Raw genomic sequence first — 21,315 nt, 5'->3', positions numbered from 1 at the left:
AAATAATTATCAAATCCTCTTTTAGGCATTCAGTTTTGGGAAACAATGAAAAAAATGTTGTAATACCTGCTTTTTTCAACAGGAGGCACTGCAGCAACTATATTTCTCTAACAGCCTTTCTCCATCCATACATTTTTGATTTTATTTATCTTTATAAAAGACACAGAACATGCAGAGTATGGAAGTTTTACGTTTTTGATGCTTTTCAATGACATATTCATTTTAATTTTTAATAGAATATAGCGTTGCAACTTTCTCCCAGTTCATAGGAGGAGGAGCCTCCTCCAAATGAACTCTGGGAAAACATCAGAAATGTCCCTATTGAGCACATGTACTTTGATTTCCACTTTCCCATGTGTCTAACCACAACATAGCTCTGCTTTATGACATTTTTTACAGTGTGCGGAGTGGCACCGCTCTGCCGGCCAAGCTGAGGATCTAATGCGCCCTCCCCTTTTCTCCTTTTATTTTTTGACACACGCTGAAGACTAGCTCTAATAGCCCATTGCAGTTTGAGACACACACTTAACAGTCACACATACACACACATTCACACGCACTAAAAAAAAGCTCTCACTCCTCAGCTCCACCGGTGGGGGCACATAGATACCAGATGAGATTTGTTTCCAAACGCGCACCGATGGCGGTGTGAGGCGTTTGGCTGAGAAGTACGCGCGGCTCTCTGGATTCTTGAACCTTTATTTTGTTATCCTCTCCCGCTCCGGATCCTGGTTAAATGGACATAAACAAAGCTATGGATTACTCAGTTTGCCTACTTTTACTTCTGTCAACCATTTCGTCTGTGTCGACCGGACAATTCCCATCAGAGCAGATGTGAGTACAGCTTCAAAACAGCCTGTTGGTTCTCAGAGTCTTGGATTATGTGCTCTGTAGCTTTTATCTTTCACAGTGAGAGGTCTTTTCTGGTAGTGGGAGGTGTAACGATCCAGCTAAAGTACTGTTTAGTTGAGGATGTGTGTGGTTGTTTCAGTGGAACAGAAAGCTCTTCCTCCTTTCTCAGTGATGAGGGCTGCACATTACTTCGGATACAACTTCACCTCGTCGTGAAACAGGAGATCCAGAGCTACCGAGTGTTTGCTGCTTGTAGCAGCTCTTTGACATGTGCTTGGCTGTCAGATAAATCATTTCAGGTGCTAGTCTGAGGTCTGAATGTGAGAACAGGAGTAGCCAAACTTTTCTGTTAGCATCTCCATTATCTACAGTAGGGAACAATTTGGCGTGTAGTTCAAAGATCCACATGATGCTTACAACCGATATTCACTGATTAGGACGGTTTGCCATTTTTAATTTTATCGATTAAAAACATGGCATTTGTTTGCCTGTCTTAAAAGTTAAAAAATAAAAACTTAAAATTGTATTGTTATTGCTTTCAAGGCTCAGAAGCCGTAAATATACACGTTGTTAGCTTAATAAGTTACAGTTTACTTTAAGCTAGGATACATTTCCTTATTTTGGAATTGTATGGAAGCCCTGAAGGGCATACATCAGCATATTTCATTTCCATGACTTTTCTAGATTTATGTAGATATGTCAACTTGACATCATTTTCATGGTAATATTTGGTTCTATTCATCATTGAATTTTATGAATTTGTCTTTCACAATGACATATTCTTTCATCTCACTGTATTTAGATAACTTAAGGTTGGCTTTTTCGTAATGTCAACCTTTTATTTATTTATTTATTTATTTTTGCAGTCTTTCAGGATAGGTGTAATATTTAAGACAATAAAGATCATTACTTTCTTTTTACCTTTGAGGCCAAACCTATCATATTTGACACACATGTACGTATGTATGTGTTTCAAATACCTCTCTCACATCAGCATGATAAATAATTTCCATAAAAACCTGTTGCAAAAAAAAATTACACCACAAGCAGCTGAGGCTGTATTTTGGCCCTTTTAAAAAAAGTGACGACTCTCATGAAACCATCCACATACTTTTTATTTTCAGGAGAATTATTGTTAATTTTCAAGAAGTTGGGGCAAGAATAACATCTAAGTTGTTACTTGTTTTTTAAAATATTTTTTTTTGTGCATTGAAAGATTGCATATTTACTAAACATTACCAGAAAAGTTGTCAAAACAGCCTAATGTGTCAAATGTAATATCAAAAGTACATCATAAACAAAAAGATACCGTAAGATTGTTTTATGTTTAAGGGGGCTAATTAACATCTTAAGTCCAAAAAATTGGATTTTTTTTTTTTGATGTGTCAGGCTTCAAAGGGTTAGAAAAACCCACCAATGTAACCAAACCAAACAAAAGAAAACAAACAGTTGTCTGGTCACTGTGATTGGTCAGACCATGACATGTGGTGCAATTTAATTTAGAGAATACTTTCCTTGAAAAATTTGTCATGCGCCAAAACAATGAACTATGTGACATGTCTGCTTTGGGCTTCTGTACATTTGGTCTATGAACACCTGCAGTTGCTGGTTGCTTTGATGGACAGGTTTTGCAGTTTTCAGACTCAAAATGGACCAATACAGAAAATATTTAGAGGAGAAAGAAGTAAAAAAACAACAATATAAAAAGGATGGGGAAGACAGATCAAATGATTGGCAAAAGTGACGGTAAAGTCTTTGTTTTCTTGTTTCTTTTGAGCCATGTGTGCATTTAAAGATTCAAAGCCCGTTTTATCCTTGACTCATACTTGAACCCGACGTTTCCTTTTTTCAATCTGATAGCATCACCTCCTCATGGATGTACAGTACATATGCCCACATTTCCAGCATGTAGTCTTCTCCTCCAGCTTTATTCCCAGCCTAAGTGCCAGCATGTCTGCTGAGAGCTGTCTTCATGCCCTGCAGGATGGGATCATGATCTTGATATAAAGCTGCGCTATAACTCAAGCTGTCTGACTCCCGACCTCTCCGTCTATATCTGGCGCTGCATTAATAGAAGCAACAGATGATATATCACCATCTGAGGAACACGGCTCTTAAATTAAACAAACATGTAGGCGAGTGACGCTGCACGGCACTCTCAATCAACAGGTTGAGGAAACTCAAGGTGGTTCTACGAATGCGGGCCCGTTTTGTGGTGTTTTGGTTTTGAATGCAGCTTGAGTGTGGTCCCCTCTGGAGAGATGGCGGAGCGTGATGGCACTCAGCCTAATGGCCACGTACAATGATGTCAGACTAGCAGAGTGGCCTGCCCACTCCCTATATTTCATAGGCACTAAGTGGATTGATCCGTGGGCTGTGTACATGATATTCTCACAGGCTTGGCTGGCTGCAGACCCCACTTTGCTTGACACAGTTGACTTAACAGAGTAGAATTTGCAAATTGGGCTGGAAGGAAAACAACATTAAAATTCAGATCAAGATTGGCAGGAGCTCTTGGTTTCAATTAGGGGAAGTTAATTTAGTAGAATAAAAACAAGACAGCACTCTTTTTGCAGGCTTTATTTTAACTTCTGCTCAGAGGAAGTGACTTTTCTTGCTGGGAAGGAAGTAAAAAAAAAGTCAAAACATCTGCAAACCTCTTACCTGAAGCAGATTTGAGTTAGCTTGTGTAGTAAGGATGATTTTGAGTGACAAGCTTTGCATTGACCCCATAAGGGTCAAGAGAGGAGAGATCAGGCACAGAGCATCTCCATGTTCTCTCTGTCTGTCTCACTGTCTGTCTGTCTTTCTCACCTCGCCGCCTCATGCCTCCACGTGTGACTGTGTCTGCGGATCTCATCTCTAACCCTACATGCCAGCATCTGTCTGCTTCACATCTACATGTCCTCCTCTCCACCTCTTCACTCCGTCCATCTCCTTCTTCTTCTCCCTCATCTTTTGTGTCTGTTCCAGCTCCCTTTGCATCTCTTTATCTCTCTGTCTCCTCTCCTCTTTCCTTCGTCGCCTGAGGGCAGATGATGAACATCATTGGATCTGAAATGTAAAAAGTCTGATGTCATGGACGGCGCCCCAGAGATCCCAGTGCCAGCTCGCACTTCGTGAGATCAGGGGGATGAAAAGAGGAGGTGGAGATGCAGGAACTAGAAAATCCAGACTGTTTGGCCTTCTTAGTCTCACATGTCGAGGGCTGCATAGATTCTTCTACTTTTGAATTGTTAATCCATACTTACAGATTTAGAATTTATTTCTTGATGGGAAAGATCTTTGAATCACGATGGATACCCAACCATCCATGCTCTGCTCATATGTTTTCTTTTTTTTTCACCTAATCCACAAAAAAGGCAACCACATTCTCAATTTTTCCATTTTTCTTCTTACCCTCTGCCTCATTTCTTCCAATCTCACTGGCTTTTTATTTTTTTTGTATTTCGAAACCTAACTAGATTTCACGCTCGACCAGCTAAAGAACCATGCCTCTCTTGTTTGTGGCCTCGTCTCTGCCGATCAGCTGGCCTAATGTGAGGAGGCACTTCATCCACATAGAGAGCAACATGGGCAATAGAGAACAGAAAACGGAACGAGACAAAATATGCTGCCTGTATCAACTCCAAACAGAGTATCAACATCAACAAGAGGACAAACATAAAAATTTGGTTTAAAGTGGTTTAAAGGTGGGACTATTTCTTTCTACGTAGGGATTTTTAACTTCGAGTTCATTCTGGCTCTTAACCAAATGTAAAAGCACAATAAATGTCTTGTGCACTTTATTTTTTTTGGTATATTCATTATTTTTATGGCACCAAACCCCAACAAAAGTGATCTCATTTACTCGATATCTCCTGCCATCCAATTTCACTGCTGATCTGGTCTGTGCTTTGGGGCTGAGCCACATCCAGCTGCCAATTGGGAGACAGGTAGAGCACACCTTAGTCCCTGGTGAATAACAAGGCTCTCACATATATCTTAACATTCACACCTACGAGCAATTCAGACTCTCCCGTTAACCTCATACATATGACTTTGGGTTGGCTTTTACTCAATGACTCAATAAACACATGGATTTAAAATATCGATGCTAATGCTAACAAGTAGCCTGATCATACACTCAGTCATTACTGTGCAAAGATTAGCATTAAATAGAAAAGGATCAAAGTGTTGTTGATATCAGGGCTTCTCAAAGTTATAGACAGCGAGAACCCAAAGACCCACTGTAGAAAAAACACTATGAGGTCAATCCAAAAAGAAAAAAAAAGACAGGGAAAAAAATGGGAAAAAATGTTAGAAACAGAGCAAACATTTTCTGTTTGCATGATTTTATATAAAACCAAACCCTTATTTATGTTTCTTTCTTTACAAAAATGTATGAAAAATGCAATTGTAAAAAAGTCTTTGATTTTGAAGGCATTCACACACACACCCCCCATTAGTATTTTGTGATCCCCAGGGGTTCCTGATCCCCACTTTTGGAACCATTTGCCAATATGTTATAAAACCCACAGATTACATTTGCTATAGATACGATGAATTACACTCAACATAGTGTCATAAATACAAGGTAGTCTCAGATGTTTCAGGGGTGGGTAAAAATATTGATGAATCGATGCATCGAAATATTGCCTTGCCCAATTCAATATCAATTCAGCAAATCTTTTGAATCGATTCATCTCCTGGCAAATGGGGGGAGTGTGCATGTTATTCGTGTTGTGTGGATGAGGGCCACGAGAGACCAAACAGCAAAAAAAAATATAGCAGCCAAAGCAGTAGCAGAAGCATAAAGCCAGATCCTTCAGCTTTATAGTCTGACGTTTGGGTTGTTTTATTGCTCCAAAAGGTGAGGTGGCATACCACATATGTTCACATGGGGCATGAAAATTGATAATTGAAGCATTTAAATCAATATCGAATTGAATCAATATCGAATCGTGAGGTTCTTAGCAATACCCAGCCCTAATATGTTTTAATGAATGTTTTAATGAAATCCATGCACCTCGTGACCTCTACCATCGATCATATAGTGTATAACTCAGGATTTACACAGAGCAGCCTTAAAAAAAACATGTAGTTCAGTTGCCTTGTATCGATCTAAAAGTTTTGGTACACTTAAACTTTTTCACTGTTTATATGAGGAGAATCTTATATCAAAACTACTTGGGGGCTGACTTCAGATGTACAAATACTCACAATTTGGATCCCACTGGTGACATGGTATTGATCAAATCAGTGTGTTGCCTCAAATAAATATCTAACTATGCCTTCATTATTTTCCATCAAAAAAGTGAGAAAACACCAAGGTTTCTACATTTTAAATATTAAAATTCTTAATCATGTTTTTGAAATGTTTCTTCTCAGTCTTGCTTCAATGACATGGAAGGACGTTTGCAAAGAGCAGGTTTTTATTGACACATGAGGCCAGCTTTATGCACTTTATGTGGAGCCTTGAGGCTTGTTGCTCCCTTAAATTAGTCCACAGCAAAATAAAAGCCATAAGATCCCTTTTAATCTGCACCGCTGTGATCAGAGTGGTGATCACAAAGCTGGCTTGCAGCAAGGAAGACTTGTGCGTGCTTTAGCTTCCACGCTTTGCATCATCACGGTTGCAAAGGGGGAAGATCTGAACCAGAAAATGTGCCTGTATCACTGGAAAATCAAGCTGGCTATAGTCACAATGCCCAACACAATGGTCTTTTTTGTAATTTGAAGACTTTCTGTTTTATTTTTGTCAATGGAAAGAGCTTCAGGCTTGATTGAATCATAGAGCTTTTCTTCCTTCAGGAGCGTTAAAGAGATTCTCAGTGTCTTATCTAATACAGCTGAGAGATGAAAAGTGGAAACAAAAGATTTTATATAATTAGATTTTACTTCCACTTTTATTGGAGTGTCAGATCCGACTTGGAGAATGACTGAGTGGATGAATCAGATGTGTTGAGCAGATGGGCATGATGGGCTAGGGCTTGTCTCGGGTTACCTCGTCTGTGATTTGCACCTCTGTGGCCATGAGGGAGTTGGTGCTAGCAGGTATATTTCAGGACATGCTCCTGCTTCGAGTCAAGCAGCTGGTGGGCTATATCTGTTACACACATACACACACACAAAAGGGTGCAAAACCTGTGCCATTGACCCTGTTTGCTGTCTTCAGTTATTTTACTCCTTGAACTCTCTCTTGAAGTCTTTGTTGTGCTCTATGATCACACTTTACACAGATTTCTAACATGTTTTTCCTGCTCTCTTTCCTTCATTCTCCTCATCTCAACCTAAATATAGCAAATGCTTGGGAAAGGTAGATGGAAAACCAGGGGAAATTCATCTCCTCTCCAGCTCCTCCTTTTACACTGCGTGTGATTTTCCCAGGGTCACATGTATTGTCACTGATGCTCACTCTGTTCTGTACGCCGGTGGTCTTTGCTGATGCTCTCCCTGACTTTCCTTAACATGCATATACATGGAAGAGAAGGAAGGTTGTGCTTTATATTTTAGGTTTTTAGGGCACCTGTTTAAGACACAAAGATCTTCTATGTTACCTTTTAAATTTGATAACTTTCTTTTCTAATGATTTATTGATTTGCTTGTTGACACAGTGGCTACTTTGCAAGCTTTGATAAGTCAGAGATTTTCAGAATGTGCTGACTTGCTTTTTTTCCTCTCAAAAAATTTACTGAACATCTAAGAAGATTTTTATTTTTCTTGGCTGATTTTCTAATTATAATGTCTTGCTAATTTTCAAGCTGTGATTACTTCCTTTCTGCTCATATCATGACTAAGATTTAATGAATCACTATTTCTTGAGGTTTGATATTTTGTTGTGCCTCTAAGATTGAAGGACTTGTTTCTTAAGCTTTATTAATTTCCTTGGAAGTTTGGTGCTCCAGTCCTCTTTTAGATGTTCAAAAAAACAAACAGCAGCAAGTCAGATGAGTGTAGTGTGTCAGAGGCAGGGGACTTCCCATACCTCTGTGCCTGTTCCCACACTGCACTCTGTGGATTTCTATGTTTTGTTTGAGTCTAACTTTAGGATCTGGCCTAACCTTTTCAACCGGAGTATTCCCAGACAGCTTGTTCCCCCTGCCCCGTATCTGAAGAGAAAACTAAAAACCCAGTGCTGTGTGCAGCTTCCTCACAATCTGTCGCCACATGGAAGTTCTCAAGAATTTTCCATTGCAGCGTTTACCGGAGAATGCTGGGAATCGCTAACAGCTGTTTGGTTTAGAGGCCTGTCTGATTCAGGAAGCACATGTGTGTACTGTAGTATAAAACAAGAGGAGTGTGGTTTAAAAGCTGTGCAGTAAATTATAAGCATGATGCTACTTCCTTGTTTGGTTTATTTATGTAAGGCCTTTTATGAGTCTTTAGCATCTACCAAGCAAATCAATAGCAAGTAGAGAAAAACAGTTAAACACTGTCATGTATGAAGAGGCAGGGCAGAGGAAAGATCAGGTCCTTTAATGTGAGTAGAATGCAGTGGGAAAAGGTTGTGTGTGACTGAAGGTTGGAAATCTCACACTCTAGCTAAGCTTTTATTTCTCATTAGCCCGGCTATGGGTTAGCTGAGCTACTGTTAATTCTTTAAAAAGATCACGAAACCTGTAGAATACAACAAAATGTGTTATGAAGCTTAAAAAGCATACAACAAACAATATAGTCCTGTTAAAACAAAACAAAACATGCTAATAATGCTAAAAGACGCTATTCATGTCAACAAGCATTAGTTGTTAACATGGGGTACTGAAGTTTTTGAGCTTAATACAAAGATTAAAAACTCAATGATCAAACATCCCCCCAAAAAAAACAAAACAAAAAAACCCCCAGACGATTGCTAGTGCTAGTTAGCTTAAAGCTGAACATTGTTTCTCTTCAAGGTAGAAATGGAGTCAAAGCTAGCTTAAAACAAATCATTTATCTTAAAAACAAAGTAATGTAGGACTGAAATATTTTTAGCTACGGAAGAATTTTTGTTCTGAAAATTACAGTATTTAAGCTAGGTTTTACCACAGCCTTTAAGCTATCTAAGCTAACAAAGCCCTGCTGTAAGCCTCACCTCTAGAGTAGCTAAATGACTTCTATTTAGCTTGTCTTTTCAGACAGGACAGCTAACACTATTGGCTAACATTTTACTATGTTTATACTGAATTGTACAGAATTTATTTCTTGATGGTAAAGCCCCTTGAGATGGGGGTCATATCAGATATTTGTCTAAAAATAATGAAATATTGTTGAAATTATTAATTTCTTTATTGTATACCTTTTAAAAGCTCAGACATATGAGGCTGTGTGTGGTGAAAATTGGCTTTGAGAGATGTGGTTGAGTTGCATCTCGCTAGTTATGCTATCCGTGCTTCTCATAGAAATCCAGATATGGAGCAGAGTTGTTAATAAGCCACTTCATCTTAATCACACAATAAAGGCTTGAAGTCCTTTAAATATCTCCTGTGAATCACCGGGAGCCCATCTGATGTAATATTTTGAGAGACACAGAGAAAAGTGTCCCCATGATGGCCTGTGATGGCTCCACTCGAGCCTCTTAATGGAGCCGCATCGCCACATAAGAGCTGTTATTGCCCGACTAGACTCCACTGAAGAACTGCACTGCACTGGACAGTGTGTAAAGCCATCGAGGAGACTCATCACAGAAGTACATAACAGTAGTCTGCTTGTGTAGGCGTGTGGGTTGATGTTAATTGGGCATTTTTGGCCAAAGGGGGGTTCTCTAATCTTTCTATTTATACACAATGTCCGATATCATGTCTGTGTGTTTGTGTGTGTGAAGTGAAGCAGGAGTTTAGGGTTGGTGTAAGACTATTTTTTTCTCAAAAAGTGTGAAGGTGACAGAGATGAGGGGGTTTATCTATTTCAGCTGTTTAAAATGACATGGCAGAGGAAGAGAGGAAGGCAGCTGGAGGAATAAGGATGTACATAACCAAGCCCTTCTTCAATATTGCAACCATGCTTAAAGGCAATTAACCCCCAATTAAGTTGTCGTGTGTAAGTCTACTATCGTGCCGGACTCTCACCAGCAGGTGTGAGAGCTGCAAACACTTGCAATTGTCACAACAGCTCTCTTTCCTGCAATTTAATCCGTCTGGACACCTGCTGCTAGAGGTGATATAATGGGAGCTGTTAGTTCTGTCAGGACGTATATAACTCCTGACATGGAGGGTGTGGATGAGACAGCCTGGACAGAGAGGGGGCTGCGAGTCAGTCTCGGCTAGCTGTGGTCCAGAGTGTGAGGTCAAATGTGGTCACAGGGGAGGGGGAGTCAGAACGCTCCCACTGACAGTCTCATGTTGCCTGTGGTCACACTGTAGAGAACAGGACTGTGTAAGCTTAATGGCTTGGTCTTACTTATTAGACATTTGTTGGCATAGAAAAAAGTGAATAAAGTATTTTTGGTGTATTTTGGCCCTGCCTGATGACCTGAATAAAGGGATTGTTGTTGAGTAAACAAACATTTAATAGAAGGCTGCTTTTTTTTCCTGGTTGGAAAATATTTTAAAAAAATAAATAGATAATCTTTCCAGTTAACTACGTTACTCTTACGATTAAGCTTAAATTATGTGGATCCAATTTATCAGAGGCCTGTTTATCCTGTTTTAGGTTTCCAGCTCCCAAACCTTAAATACACCGATAAGGTTGTAAAACATAGAAATTCAGCAAACTACTTCTTTTAGAAGGTTAAACGTAACTATTGGGTTTTTCTGGTGCAATTTCATCAGATTTTAAACTGGGTACCGGATACCGATAAAATCAAAAGGTACCATGTTTAGGTATCTAAACGCATCCTTGTGACTGTGAGGGAGTGGAAGAGTCGGCGATTTTCCATGCTGGGCATGAACACAGCATTCCAAGGTTATTTATTGAAGAATGAATATGTAAAATAAAAAAAACAAGATCTTATTATTCAACAAATTGATATTTTTACCACATAAACACAAAAAAACTACCAAAAATTAGTACCGTTAAGTACCAATACCAATTTCCAGGTATAGGGCATGGGTACCATAAAGTGTGCCAATGCTGTCACATGGAGTTGTAAGACGAGTTGCTGACTCAAGTCATTGACTAGGTTCCTGAGTGTCGTTGTTTGCAGTTGCCTGTGGTTGTTGTTGTAAGGGTCTCCAGTCTTCTGTAGTGGTCCTTTACAGACTTTTTGACCCAGTTATAGAGAATTGTTAGGGTCTTCTTTTTTCAGAGTTGTTGTAAGCGGAATCGTTGACTTTGTGCCTTAGAGTTGTCCAGGTTTTCACTTATCTGTAGCTGTTTCATAGACCTCATAGACCCACACATGGTTGGCTCCTATGTGATCTTTTTCAAACCAACAGTCTTCACCAACCAAACCTGAGAGTTTCCTTTGTCTTTGAGATGTAGCTGCACAGCTAACATCTGGCTAGCTATTGTGTTGGGCCGCGCATCTTCCCTAGAGACCCTAGCATAATGCAGTACCACTGTTGGGCCACCTACTGATCCTTGTTTGTTGTGTAAAGGGATGGAGGCAAATTAACAAGGTACGCTAATAATTTCCTCAACAGGCGAATCAGAATCAGCGTTGCCAGCTCTCCATTTTTACAGTTAACTGTGTTCAACAAATAGATTTTTAATGAGAAAACAAGCCCACATCTCACCTCACTGTATGAAGCTGGCATATTATTGTGATTTGTCCGGTGCTTGACAGAGAAAAAAAACACATGGCAGGCTTTTAAATAATAAATGTGGTTCAGTAGCTTGAAAGTGAAATCAAACAGAGCAGGTTAATATAAAGCTGTTTGTTTTGCCATAAGTCCACCTGTTAAATCAGTCCCACTGGAGCCAGCATACAGTAACCCACACCTGCTCCACCAGTCTGTGATTACCCACCATCACCACCCCTATCATTAGGTAATGATATCAAAGTCCTGTCAGCACTCTACCAGCTGTAACACACCCTAAGTGCCTGATAAAGTGCACCAAACACTGTTGTCAAGGCTTCACTTAAACACTGCTTTGTAGATCGAGGCAGGGGGCCTTGGTCAAACGCTGGGACTTACTCACTGAGAGGAAAAATAGTTCTAGAGAGGCTGAAACATCGATAACATCTTTCCATACAAGATAATGAGGCTATGAGACATTTACAAAGGCTGCAATTACGGTGTTATTGACCTCAATAAAGAGGCAGAGATCATCACTTGTCTCCCTTTGTGCTCAAGAGTGAGAGGAGGGAGGACGACCTAAAGACATTTGAAGCATTATGGGTTCATTTGGAGGGGAAGTAGGAAGTGAATGTAAGCTTCTAGTATTAAAGGCAAGAAGAAATATAAAGTCAAGGGATGAGTGTGTACACAAGGAATGGAGTGAAACTGGAAAAGGATCCAAAGCAGTGAGAGGAAAGAGATATGAATTAATACAAAGGCAACAGATTGACGCATGAATGTAAGAGAAGTGATAAGGGAAAGAAAGGCTTAGAGGAAAAGAAAAGACTTTAGTGGGGAGCTCTGCCAAGCCAGTCTCTTATTAGCTATCCCCCTGTGGCTCAATTACATCCAAACCATCCTCAAACATCTCTTTGCTGTTTTTTTTCCCTCCACTTCCCGTGATGATGTAAGACTTGTCTCTCTAAGAACACATTAAAGCCCAAATTACTACTATCAGAAGAGGGTTTAAGGTTTCAAGCCAGGATGGAAAGAGAAATCGAAAAAAGGATTCTGTTTGCCGCCCAGTACTTCCTCTTTGACAGCTTCGGTGAAATTTGGCCATCACATGTTCTCCACAGACTCATTTTGTGTGTATAACGTAGGGATGTTTACAACTACAAGACTGGATATTAAACATTGGATTCGTATATTTGTAAAGGTGTAAAAAGCCACATGCAAACTTTTTTCTGCTGAATGACAAGTAAAGACATCAGGGTCGTAGAGATGTGCTTCACCTTGGTTGTACTCCTCTTGATCCAGGACGTCCCTTAAAATCTATCACGCCATGAGTTTCAGAGGAGGAAAGAAGACTAAGTATTTTAAGTTGTTCCAACACTCTGACAGCCTAAAGCATACTGTCTACCGGGTATTTCATTTCGTTCGAGTTCCCTTGGTGCTTTTTTCTAAGACACAGCTGAGAAAGTTTGGTATGAAAGAAACAACAGGACTCCACACTAGGTACAATCTTCTGAATCTTCTCTCCATGAACTCCATCTGGGAACCTTCTTTCAAAGTTGGATCGCAAACTCTTCCAAACCTCACATGGTAGCACTTCCAGCTGTGAGCTTTTCATCAAATCCTTAAATGGAGTAGAAACAAAGTGTTAGTCAAGGAAAGATTTGGGTCGGCTTGAATCTTTAATAAAAAAGTCAGTGCAGTTTCAAAACTTTGGTAGTTTCATGAGTTTTGGCTGCAGTTAAAGCTACTCGTCCAAGTTATTAAATCCACAAACACTGTGACATTTATTTTGGCGGGAATAAGCTCTCTGAGATTCAGAGAAGTTGTAAACAAACCGTCAATTTGGCTAGATTATCTATATCATCATGTTTTAGGACAGGAAAAAAGTCCTTCTTGGGTTAATTAAAACCTACATGACTTTCCATTTAACTATCTAAATCCTTAATGTTCACTGGGCACATGCTGCTGGGTGGAGACCCAGAACTCATTGGAGGAATAATTTGACCAATCTGGTCCCGGAGGTCCAGAAGGAACTGGAAAGTGTTCTTGGGAGCAGGGTGGGCTGGTTTGATTTGAAGAAAAGGGAGGGGATAGATGGATGGATGGATGAATGGATGGATGGATGGGTGGATAGCTGGATGGATAGAAAGATGGATGGATGGATGGATGGATGGATGGATGGATGGATTGAAGGATAGATAAACACATGGTTGGAAAGGCAGATGGGTGGGTGGATGATGGATGGATGGATGGATGGATTAAAGGATAGATAAACACATGGATGGAAAGGCAGATGGGTGGGTGGATGGATGGAATGATGGATGGATGGATGGATGGACGGATGGATGGATGGAATGATGGATGGATGGATTGAAGGATAGATAAACACATGGTTGGAAAGGCAGATGGGTGGGTGGATGGACGGATGAATGGATGTTAGGTTGATGGACAAACAGATGGATGTATATTCTGATTGATGGAGGATGGACAGATGGATAGATTTATAATTTATTAACTGATGGATGGATGGATGGATGGATGGATAGATGATGGTTGGATGGATGGATGGATGGATGAATGGATGGATGGATGAATGGATGGATAAATGGATGGATGGATGGATGGATGATGGATGGATGGATGGATGGATGGATGGATGGATGGATGGATGGATGGATGGATGGATGGATGGGAGTAAGGATTTATTGATTTGATAGACAGGTTAATGGTTTGACAGATCAGTTGTGTGATTGAAAAATGGATGGATGAATGGATGGATGAGTGGTAGGATGAGTGGATAGTTGGATGATGGCTGGTAATCAGTACCAAAACCATCTATTGATATGATATCTGAGACAAGTGGACATTGGCACTCATACTAGTATCTCTACATATATCCCCAAAGAGGATGTTCACAATTTATTTAAAAAAATGCTCTTACACACTTTTGTTTCTGATATTTTGCCTTCCTCTTTTTGGATGCATTTTATGTCTCATATTACATCCAGCTACACTTGGGGCAGCAGCCTCTGTCATGGAAAGGACATGAACTCAAATGCTGAGGTCATTACTTGACCTTTAAATACAAAGCTGAAAGACCGGTAGGCAGTCAATGCAAGAGATTTCTTTTACTGGCAAAGCTAGCTCACCAACATGTCTGCAGACCCGTAAAATCACTGCCTTCTGTGCAAACGCTGCTGCCAGACTGATTGTGACCCGGTTGTGCTCTTGTCTGACACCCCACCACATGGACATGCTTATTTTCTCAATAAGAACGAGCAGGCAAAGAAAACTTGACACTGTGTCTGAAATGGCTCCCTGTTTCATCCTCTTGTTGTGGCTGATTTTGACATTATACAGCAATATGACTTGGGAGAAAACACAATTTGTATTTTTTTTTGTTTACTGCAGTTGAAATCTTAGATTGTCTTAACAAGTATTTCATCTCAGATTGTCAACGTTTCCCATCATTGATAAGGGGAAATCTTAACAATCTTAATCCTTTATCTAAACCATTGTCAGTATTTGAATTAAGCTTGAGAAATGCCTCTCTAATTTAATGATCTTGAATAAACTTAAATCTTAAGTTCCACCTGACTGTAGCCAAAAACTTACTCATTTTAGTCTTGCAGAGTTGATGGGTATAACTTATTGAGCTGACCGTCCTTCATATGTTGTTGCTAGAAGCACATTAAACAGCTGCACTGCAGCTCAAGGCCATAGGCTGTGGTGATGAAATATCACAGAGGGGGAAGAGACAAAGCTGGAGGGGTTAATGTGGTCAGGAGTAAGACAGCAGTTCTTTCCTGCTGAGTCATGCTCTCTATTCTGGGATTGTGACCATTTGTCTTTGCTGCTAAAAGCTGAGCCCCGTTTATGAGGTAGTCGCCAACCATATCTGTTTGCTATGTGTTGCTGTGGAAGTTGATCACACCTGTAAATCTCTTGCTTCAAAACCAAGAAATAAACTTAAATTGCAAAATAAAAATTTAAAATAGCTGAGTCATGCTCTATTAGATTGAGGTCTCAATCTCATTGTAAATCTGTGAGTGTAGGCTTTCAAAACTAAAAAACAAAAAACTAAAAGATGCTAAAGTGACAAACAGAACAGCTGAGTCATTGGTCATTTCCTGATGGGTTTGTTCTAGCTGCTTCGTCATGTTGTCTGTTCCATCTATCTTCATTGACAGGCTCTTTGACTCACTCCCACAAATGGGTCTCACCCACTTCATTACTGTAAAAGCTTTTGCAGTAGACCTGCACCTGTCCTGGTGACCCTTGACCCCAGTAACCCCCTGCTGCCCTCTGAAAGACCTGCTGCTCTGGTTACATACACACTCATGTAAACGCACACACACTTCCATGTGACAGCTGTTACAACACAGGAAGCCTCTCTATAGTCATTAGAGGGATGGAGGGGCGGAGGGTCTTTTGCCCACCCACCCTCAGTCAGCCAAACATGGGTTATGCATAAATTAAGACACATGCTCATGGGGTGGGTCAAGGAACTAATTTAGTCATGACAAAGTCTCTGACACCTTTGGAGCTAGAATTTTATCTACTCTGTCTGACTTCTAAAGAAAGCAGCTTTCGTGTGGATGCTTCTCATCTTATTTGGAGTATCAGAGTCAGGCTGTTTGTCTGAACCTGTGCATGTCAGCCTCGCCACATTTTGCTCTTCCACTGGAACACTCTTATTAGATTGACTAACGTTTTTAGAGCTCTTTTGTTAAAATCTGTGGCACCCTTGAGACAACTGCTAGCTTGTATAGCCAGGGTATAAAAAGCCACCTGCTGGTCGAACGTGAATTCAATAGTGCTGCAATGAAGGGTAGTGTTTGTTTCTTAGGGATTTAGACTAGGGAGGTACGTATGTGTAGAGCCCCCACTTGAGCCTCTCTATGGACCTTGGAAAGGATAATTTACTGTATCTAAATTTAGGAGAGCAAATTAGGACTGCACAACTTCTTGGCTAGTCTAAACAGTAAAGCAAGGGAGTTGAAAACTGAGAGTTTGAAGCCCCAGGTCCTTAAGTCCTGTGTCAACAAAGTACAAAACTGAAAAAAATGAAGGAACATAAACATTTTTTTTTGTTAATTTGCAAGATGGTGTGGCCAAAACAACAAAAATTTCAACATAAAAGGCCAGAGATGCCATTGTGATTAAAGGGGCAGTTCATTAATTCAACCCTTGTATCTTTTTTTTCTTTGGTACACAAGTTGGAAAAATTATTTCAATGAAAGAATCACAGCCTGAGTTATCATGACCCCAAAACTACTGGATCCTACATTTCCCACAATGCAACTCGGAAGGGACCAAAAAATGAAGCTTATATATATATATATATATATATATATATATATATATATATATATATATATATATATATAAAATTTTATTTATTTATTTATTTATTTATTTTTTTAAGCGTCCACTTGCAAAAAGAAGTAGTTGGAGTTTTTACTTCCTCTGTTAAGATATACAAAATTTGAGATTTCTGCATAAATTACAATAATTAGAAGTAAGACCAGGTCATCTGACTGGAAGATGCTGAAACATCATTGGTTGCTCTCTCTGGATTACTGCTCACAAACTGATTGTTCCCTCAGGAAACATTGTAGATGCAGTGGTAGTTGAAGTGGATGAAGTCTAACATCAATTCAGGTCATTAAATGCAATCATTACAGTAGAATAACAATAGAGTTTTTGGTAAAACGCTATGGTTGTGCAGCCTTATATTATGCAATGCCTCATTAGTCAACATGGTTAATCAGGATTGTTAAGTGCTCTGAACTTTTGAACCTAAAAAAGTTTTTAAATATATTTTTTTCCAATAACACACTCTGATATGTTTAAACTGCATTCTGTTACATCTTATTGAATAAAAGTCAGAACATGTGAACAAGTGAATGAACACAACTAGAAAAAGAACAATGAAAAGAAGAATAAGAAGGGCCGCAACTATTGCCTGTCTGAAAAAACAGTCTGTTTCATAAGTGTGTGATATTAATGACTCACTGAGACAAGTGTGAGAGAGAAAAAAAAAGTCTTGTTGTGCCAGCAGGTCTCACACTTGGCTGAGTTTCACATTCTCTCATTTACGGCCCTGCTGCATAGCCGAATGGCTCTACATGGCTCACCAGCCATTTTGAAGGCTTCCTTCCTCTCAAAAAACCTCCCTCCTCGACTGTCCCTGGAGGAGAGAGGGAACGTGTGTGAGAGGGGGTGAACAGGAGCCAAGCGTGGGATGGGATAATTATGCTATCTAATTCTTCCTTATCCTGCTCCAAGATTTCATCAAATATGTCTGAACGTCTTGTTTTCGGATACTCTTCCTTATTTTGTCTCCATCCTTAGATTAACATCTAGAAGACTCTTCGATCCCTTAGGAAGTAGCATTTCCTGGTGTAATGTTGGGAAATTTTTGCCTTTTTACTGATTTAAGGAAGATGCTAATAGGACTTTTATTGTTTTGCTGAAAATATTTTGTTAACTCAAGATCTGGAATGAATTCAAACTCCTGCTGGAATCAAATATTACTGAGTCTTTTACATGTTGTGAGTTGGTGTGGATAAAAACTGGTGCTGACGAGTGCCTGGTATGGTTTGGGACTTTCCCTGGATGTTTGATTGTAGCTGTCCTCTCCTCATTAAGAAAGGAAATCTGCAGGCGCAGGATAAGAGTCTGGGAGTTCATGGCTAGAGCTGTCTATATTTGGGCATGCATCACCAATCTTACATCAGCATTGTTTCACTCTTACAGTTTGTGTTCAGGATATGTTGTTTTCTACCGAAGCACATTTTTACTGTTGAAGCAAAAACTAAAGAATGTGGTTTGATTAATCAAATACGACCAACACTGAGGCAAACTTATGGGACAAGAATTTAAGTTATCAGAAAAAACACAGTTTTTGAGTTTGGAGTCATATTATTAAGATTTAAAGTCAGTTCTTTGTGAAATAAGGTCAAAATTACTTGGGAAAAACTGTGAAAGTGCATTTAGTACTTTAGTTTTCACTTTTAATTTTTAATAACTTATTTTTCTAATAAAATTTTGACATAATATATTTTCTATAGCTGTTATTCCTCTGTTACTTGAACTTTTTACAGTAGAATCCAAGATTTTTTGTTGCTACCAAAGAATTATGAACAATCCCTGAATGTTAACTTAAAAAAAAGTCAAAATCACATTCTGTTAGCAACCAGTCTTAAAATCATGTTGCTTGACTCTTTCTATTATAACTTAAATAACACAGTTAAGCCTTTTATCCATAAATAACATTTAAATCTTGCAATTTTAACTCTTTTCTTGGCAGAATAATTATGTTTAAGTTGATCGTTTTAGCTTCTGACCGACAAGTAAACTGTAAGTTTTATGACTGATGCATTTTTTTCTCATAAATTTGTCTTATTTAAATTGACTTAAAATTGGGATTTACTACATTGAATCCTATTCTGACTGGGTTATCTGACAGATTTTTTTTTTTTTAACCCCTCCTTTTTTTTTTCACCGGCAGTGGTAGGGTTCCATAGGTGAACTGGGTGAAAAAAAAGAGATTTTTTGGTTTGTAAAATAATAAATAATATATAAATAGATAAATTGTCGAAGAAACTGGCACATTTTGATAATCCCTTCCTTTTTAATGGAGCAAAACAACTCAACCCCCTTCACCTTCAGTTTCCTGTATCAGACACCTGTTGTACAGCAGCCTTACATGAGGACATCTGGGGTTATTAGAAAAGTCACGTGCATTACAGCCCCAATTCACACCTGTTGCCATAGCTAGCAGACCTCATCTTGACCCTGGAGTTGGCTCCATGTATCCCCCAGTAGTCAGCATGCATGACAAGTCTGGCCCTAGAAGATAAATTCACTTTGGAGTTGTTCATAAGAGATTATTCAATGTGAATATGACTGTATGGGTGGCAGAAGGAGCAATGTGCTGACAGTAGGGCCATCCTATATCTGCACTCAGCTGTCTCTCTCAGAAGGCTAAATATAATACGAGGCTGCTATGTTAAACATTTCCAGCGTGAGCCAACCCGGCTCACATTACACTGTATTTTTTAAATAAGATAACAGAGACAGGGTTCATGTGTCAAGAGCCTCACGGCAATGTGGAAGGTAAAGAGGTTAACTCGCACTGTGGGGGAGAAACTGTAATTTTCTTTATGGATTATGTCATGTATTTTTTATAGGCTGTGGTAAAGGAGCTGCAAAGAGGGCTGAGTGTGCTCACAGTGTGCTGTTTTTCAAAGAGAGTGGAGTATGTGACGTCGAGCTGAGCAGCAGGAGGTCAACAGAAGTGTTATTTGGATAAACCTGAAAGACTACTACATCAGCAAGTTATGAAGATATGGATTGAGATAGTTAATTGTTTTCTTCCAAGTATGACTATAATTCAGTTCATTTGCCAGATTTAAAGGTTTAAGGATAGACCCATTTTTTTGTAAAAAGCTTGATAACAAAATGTGGTATGCTAGCTTAGCCTGGCAAAATCATCAGAAAAGCTAGCTTAAACGTGGACGTGCAGAAATAAGAAACCTCGGAACGTATAAACCCACAGTCATAGAGTCACATTCATATAGTATGTGCTTGTCTCTTAAAAATATATAAAAAAGGTAACATGTTTCTAAGTGAGGTATTAGCAGGTATTTTGTTAGCGTTTGACACCAAGCTAGCTTGTTCTGCCTTTTCTTTGAGGCTAGGTCAAGCAGCGCCTGGCTGTAGTTTGATATTATTCATCAAGTAGAGATTTTTTTTTAACCAATCCTATGTAGCTTTGAGTTCAAAAACATCACTCAGCGTATCTACTTTGTATATAAACATTTGAATGTTGAGCCTTTCGCGTAGTTCATGTAGGGTGTAAAGCCATGTCAGGTCATAGACTGTATGCTAAGTAAAGTGAGATGTTGGTGTTTTGACAGTTGGGGTGGGGGGGTATAGTGGATAGGGTCTCATATAGACACCCTAGATTCTTGTGCACAAACACACACACACATAACCTGAACTAAACTAAATGTCAGGCGAGTACATATAAGGGGCTGGTGTCCTTAGATTCCTTATGGCTAAGTTACAGTGCTTAAAGTTGATTTATTACAGCCCGGACGTGCTGTTGATAAGTGTTTAGATACGTCGACAGACACACATACATATGGTGTTCACACTGAACTGATGATTTAACCTTTTTGAAATCAAAACAATTCTAAAGTACTTCATATAGAGTAGTATTTTTTGCCTTTCCCTTTCTTCATTCAGTTTCTTCTCCCTTTGTGTGCTCTTTCTTTTAAGAAGAATACGTTAACCAGCAGCTCACTCCTGTGGGGGTGACACACTCATGCTGACAAACTATGAACAACTGTCATTGTAACACATTGCTCACCTACTGTTGTATCCACTTGGTTAAAGAGTATAATAACCCCTTTCTCAGCAGTTGCTTTGAATTATGTTATCACAAGCAGCAAAGCTTTGTTAAGGAGATCTCTCAGGCTTAAACTGAACCTACTGTAACAGGGGCATTTGTGACACGATTGGACATCAATTTCCTAACTGACTAACTAATCGCTTATTTTGTGTTTTCCAGGATAAAAGAATGGGTGGAGCAGATACAGAAAGATCTGATCACATTAACAGATGGAGCCACAGGAATTGAGGATCTAATACAGGTGAGCATAACTTCTGCAAGTCATGTACGCTACAGCTGTTCCTTCAGTTTACCTTTTAAATACATTGTGCTCCAATTATTCAAGTACAACAGACATTTTAGATGCACACACTTGTATTTGGAGACACACACTCTGAAGCTTCAAGCCCCCTTGTGTGTATT

General features: G+C 39.3%; 1 protein-coding gene across 2 annotated transcripts in view; it reads left to right on the top strand.

Annotated features, from left to right (window-relative positions):
- The first annotated feature begins 341 nt into the window (after positions 1-341).
- Positions 342-21,315, top strand: part of cacna2d1a (calcium channel, voltage-dependent, alpha 2/delta subunit 1a) — a 116,132-nt gene continuing 95,158 nt past the window's right edge. For both annotated transcript variants that reach the window (XM_074697866.1, XM_074697865.1), the window contains exons 1-2: positions 342-834; positions 21,073-21,154. In XM_074697866.1, the coding sequence (XP_074553967.1) occupies positions 737-834; positions 21,073-21,154 (180 nt within the window). In that variant the 5' untranslated portion in view covers positions 342-736. The remainder of the gene's footprint in view (positions 835-21,072; positions 21,155-21,315) is intronic.

Source organism: Halichoeres trimaculatus, unplaced genomic scaffold (genome assembly GCF_033239565.1).
Source record: "Halichoeres trimaculatus isolate MK-OKI-2021-1 unplaced genomic scaffold, fHalTri1.1 fHalTri1_scaffold_21, whole genome shotgun sequence".
NCBI lineage: Eukaryota > Metazoa > Chordata > Actinopteri > Labriformes > Labridae > Halichoeres > Halichoeres trimaculatus.
The sequence above is the reverse complement of the archived record's forward strand: the minus strand, read 5'-3'. Positions and strand labels throughout refer to the sequence as shown.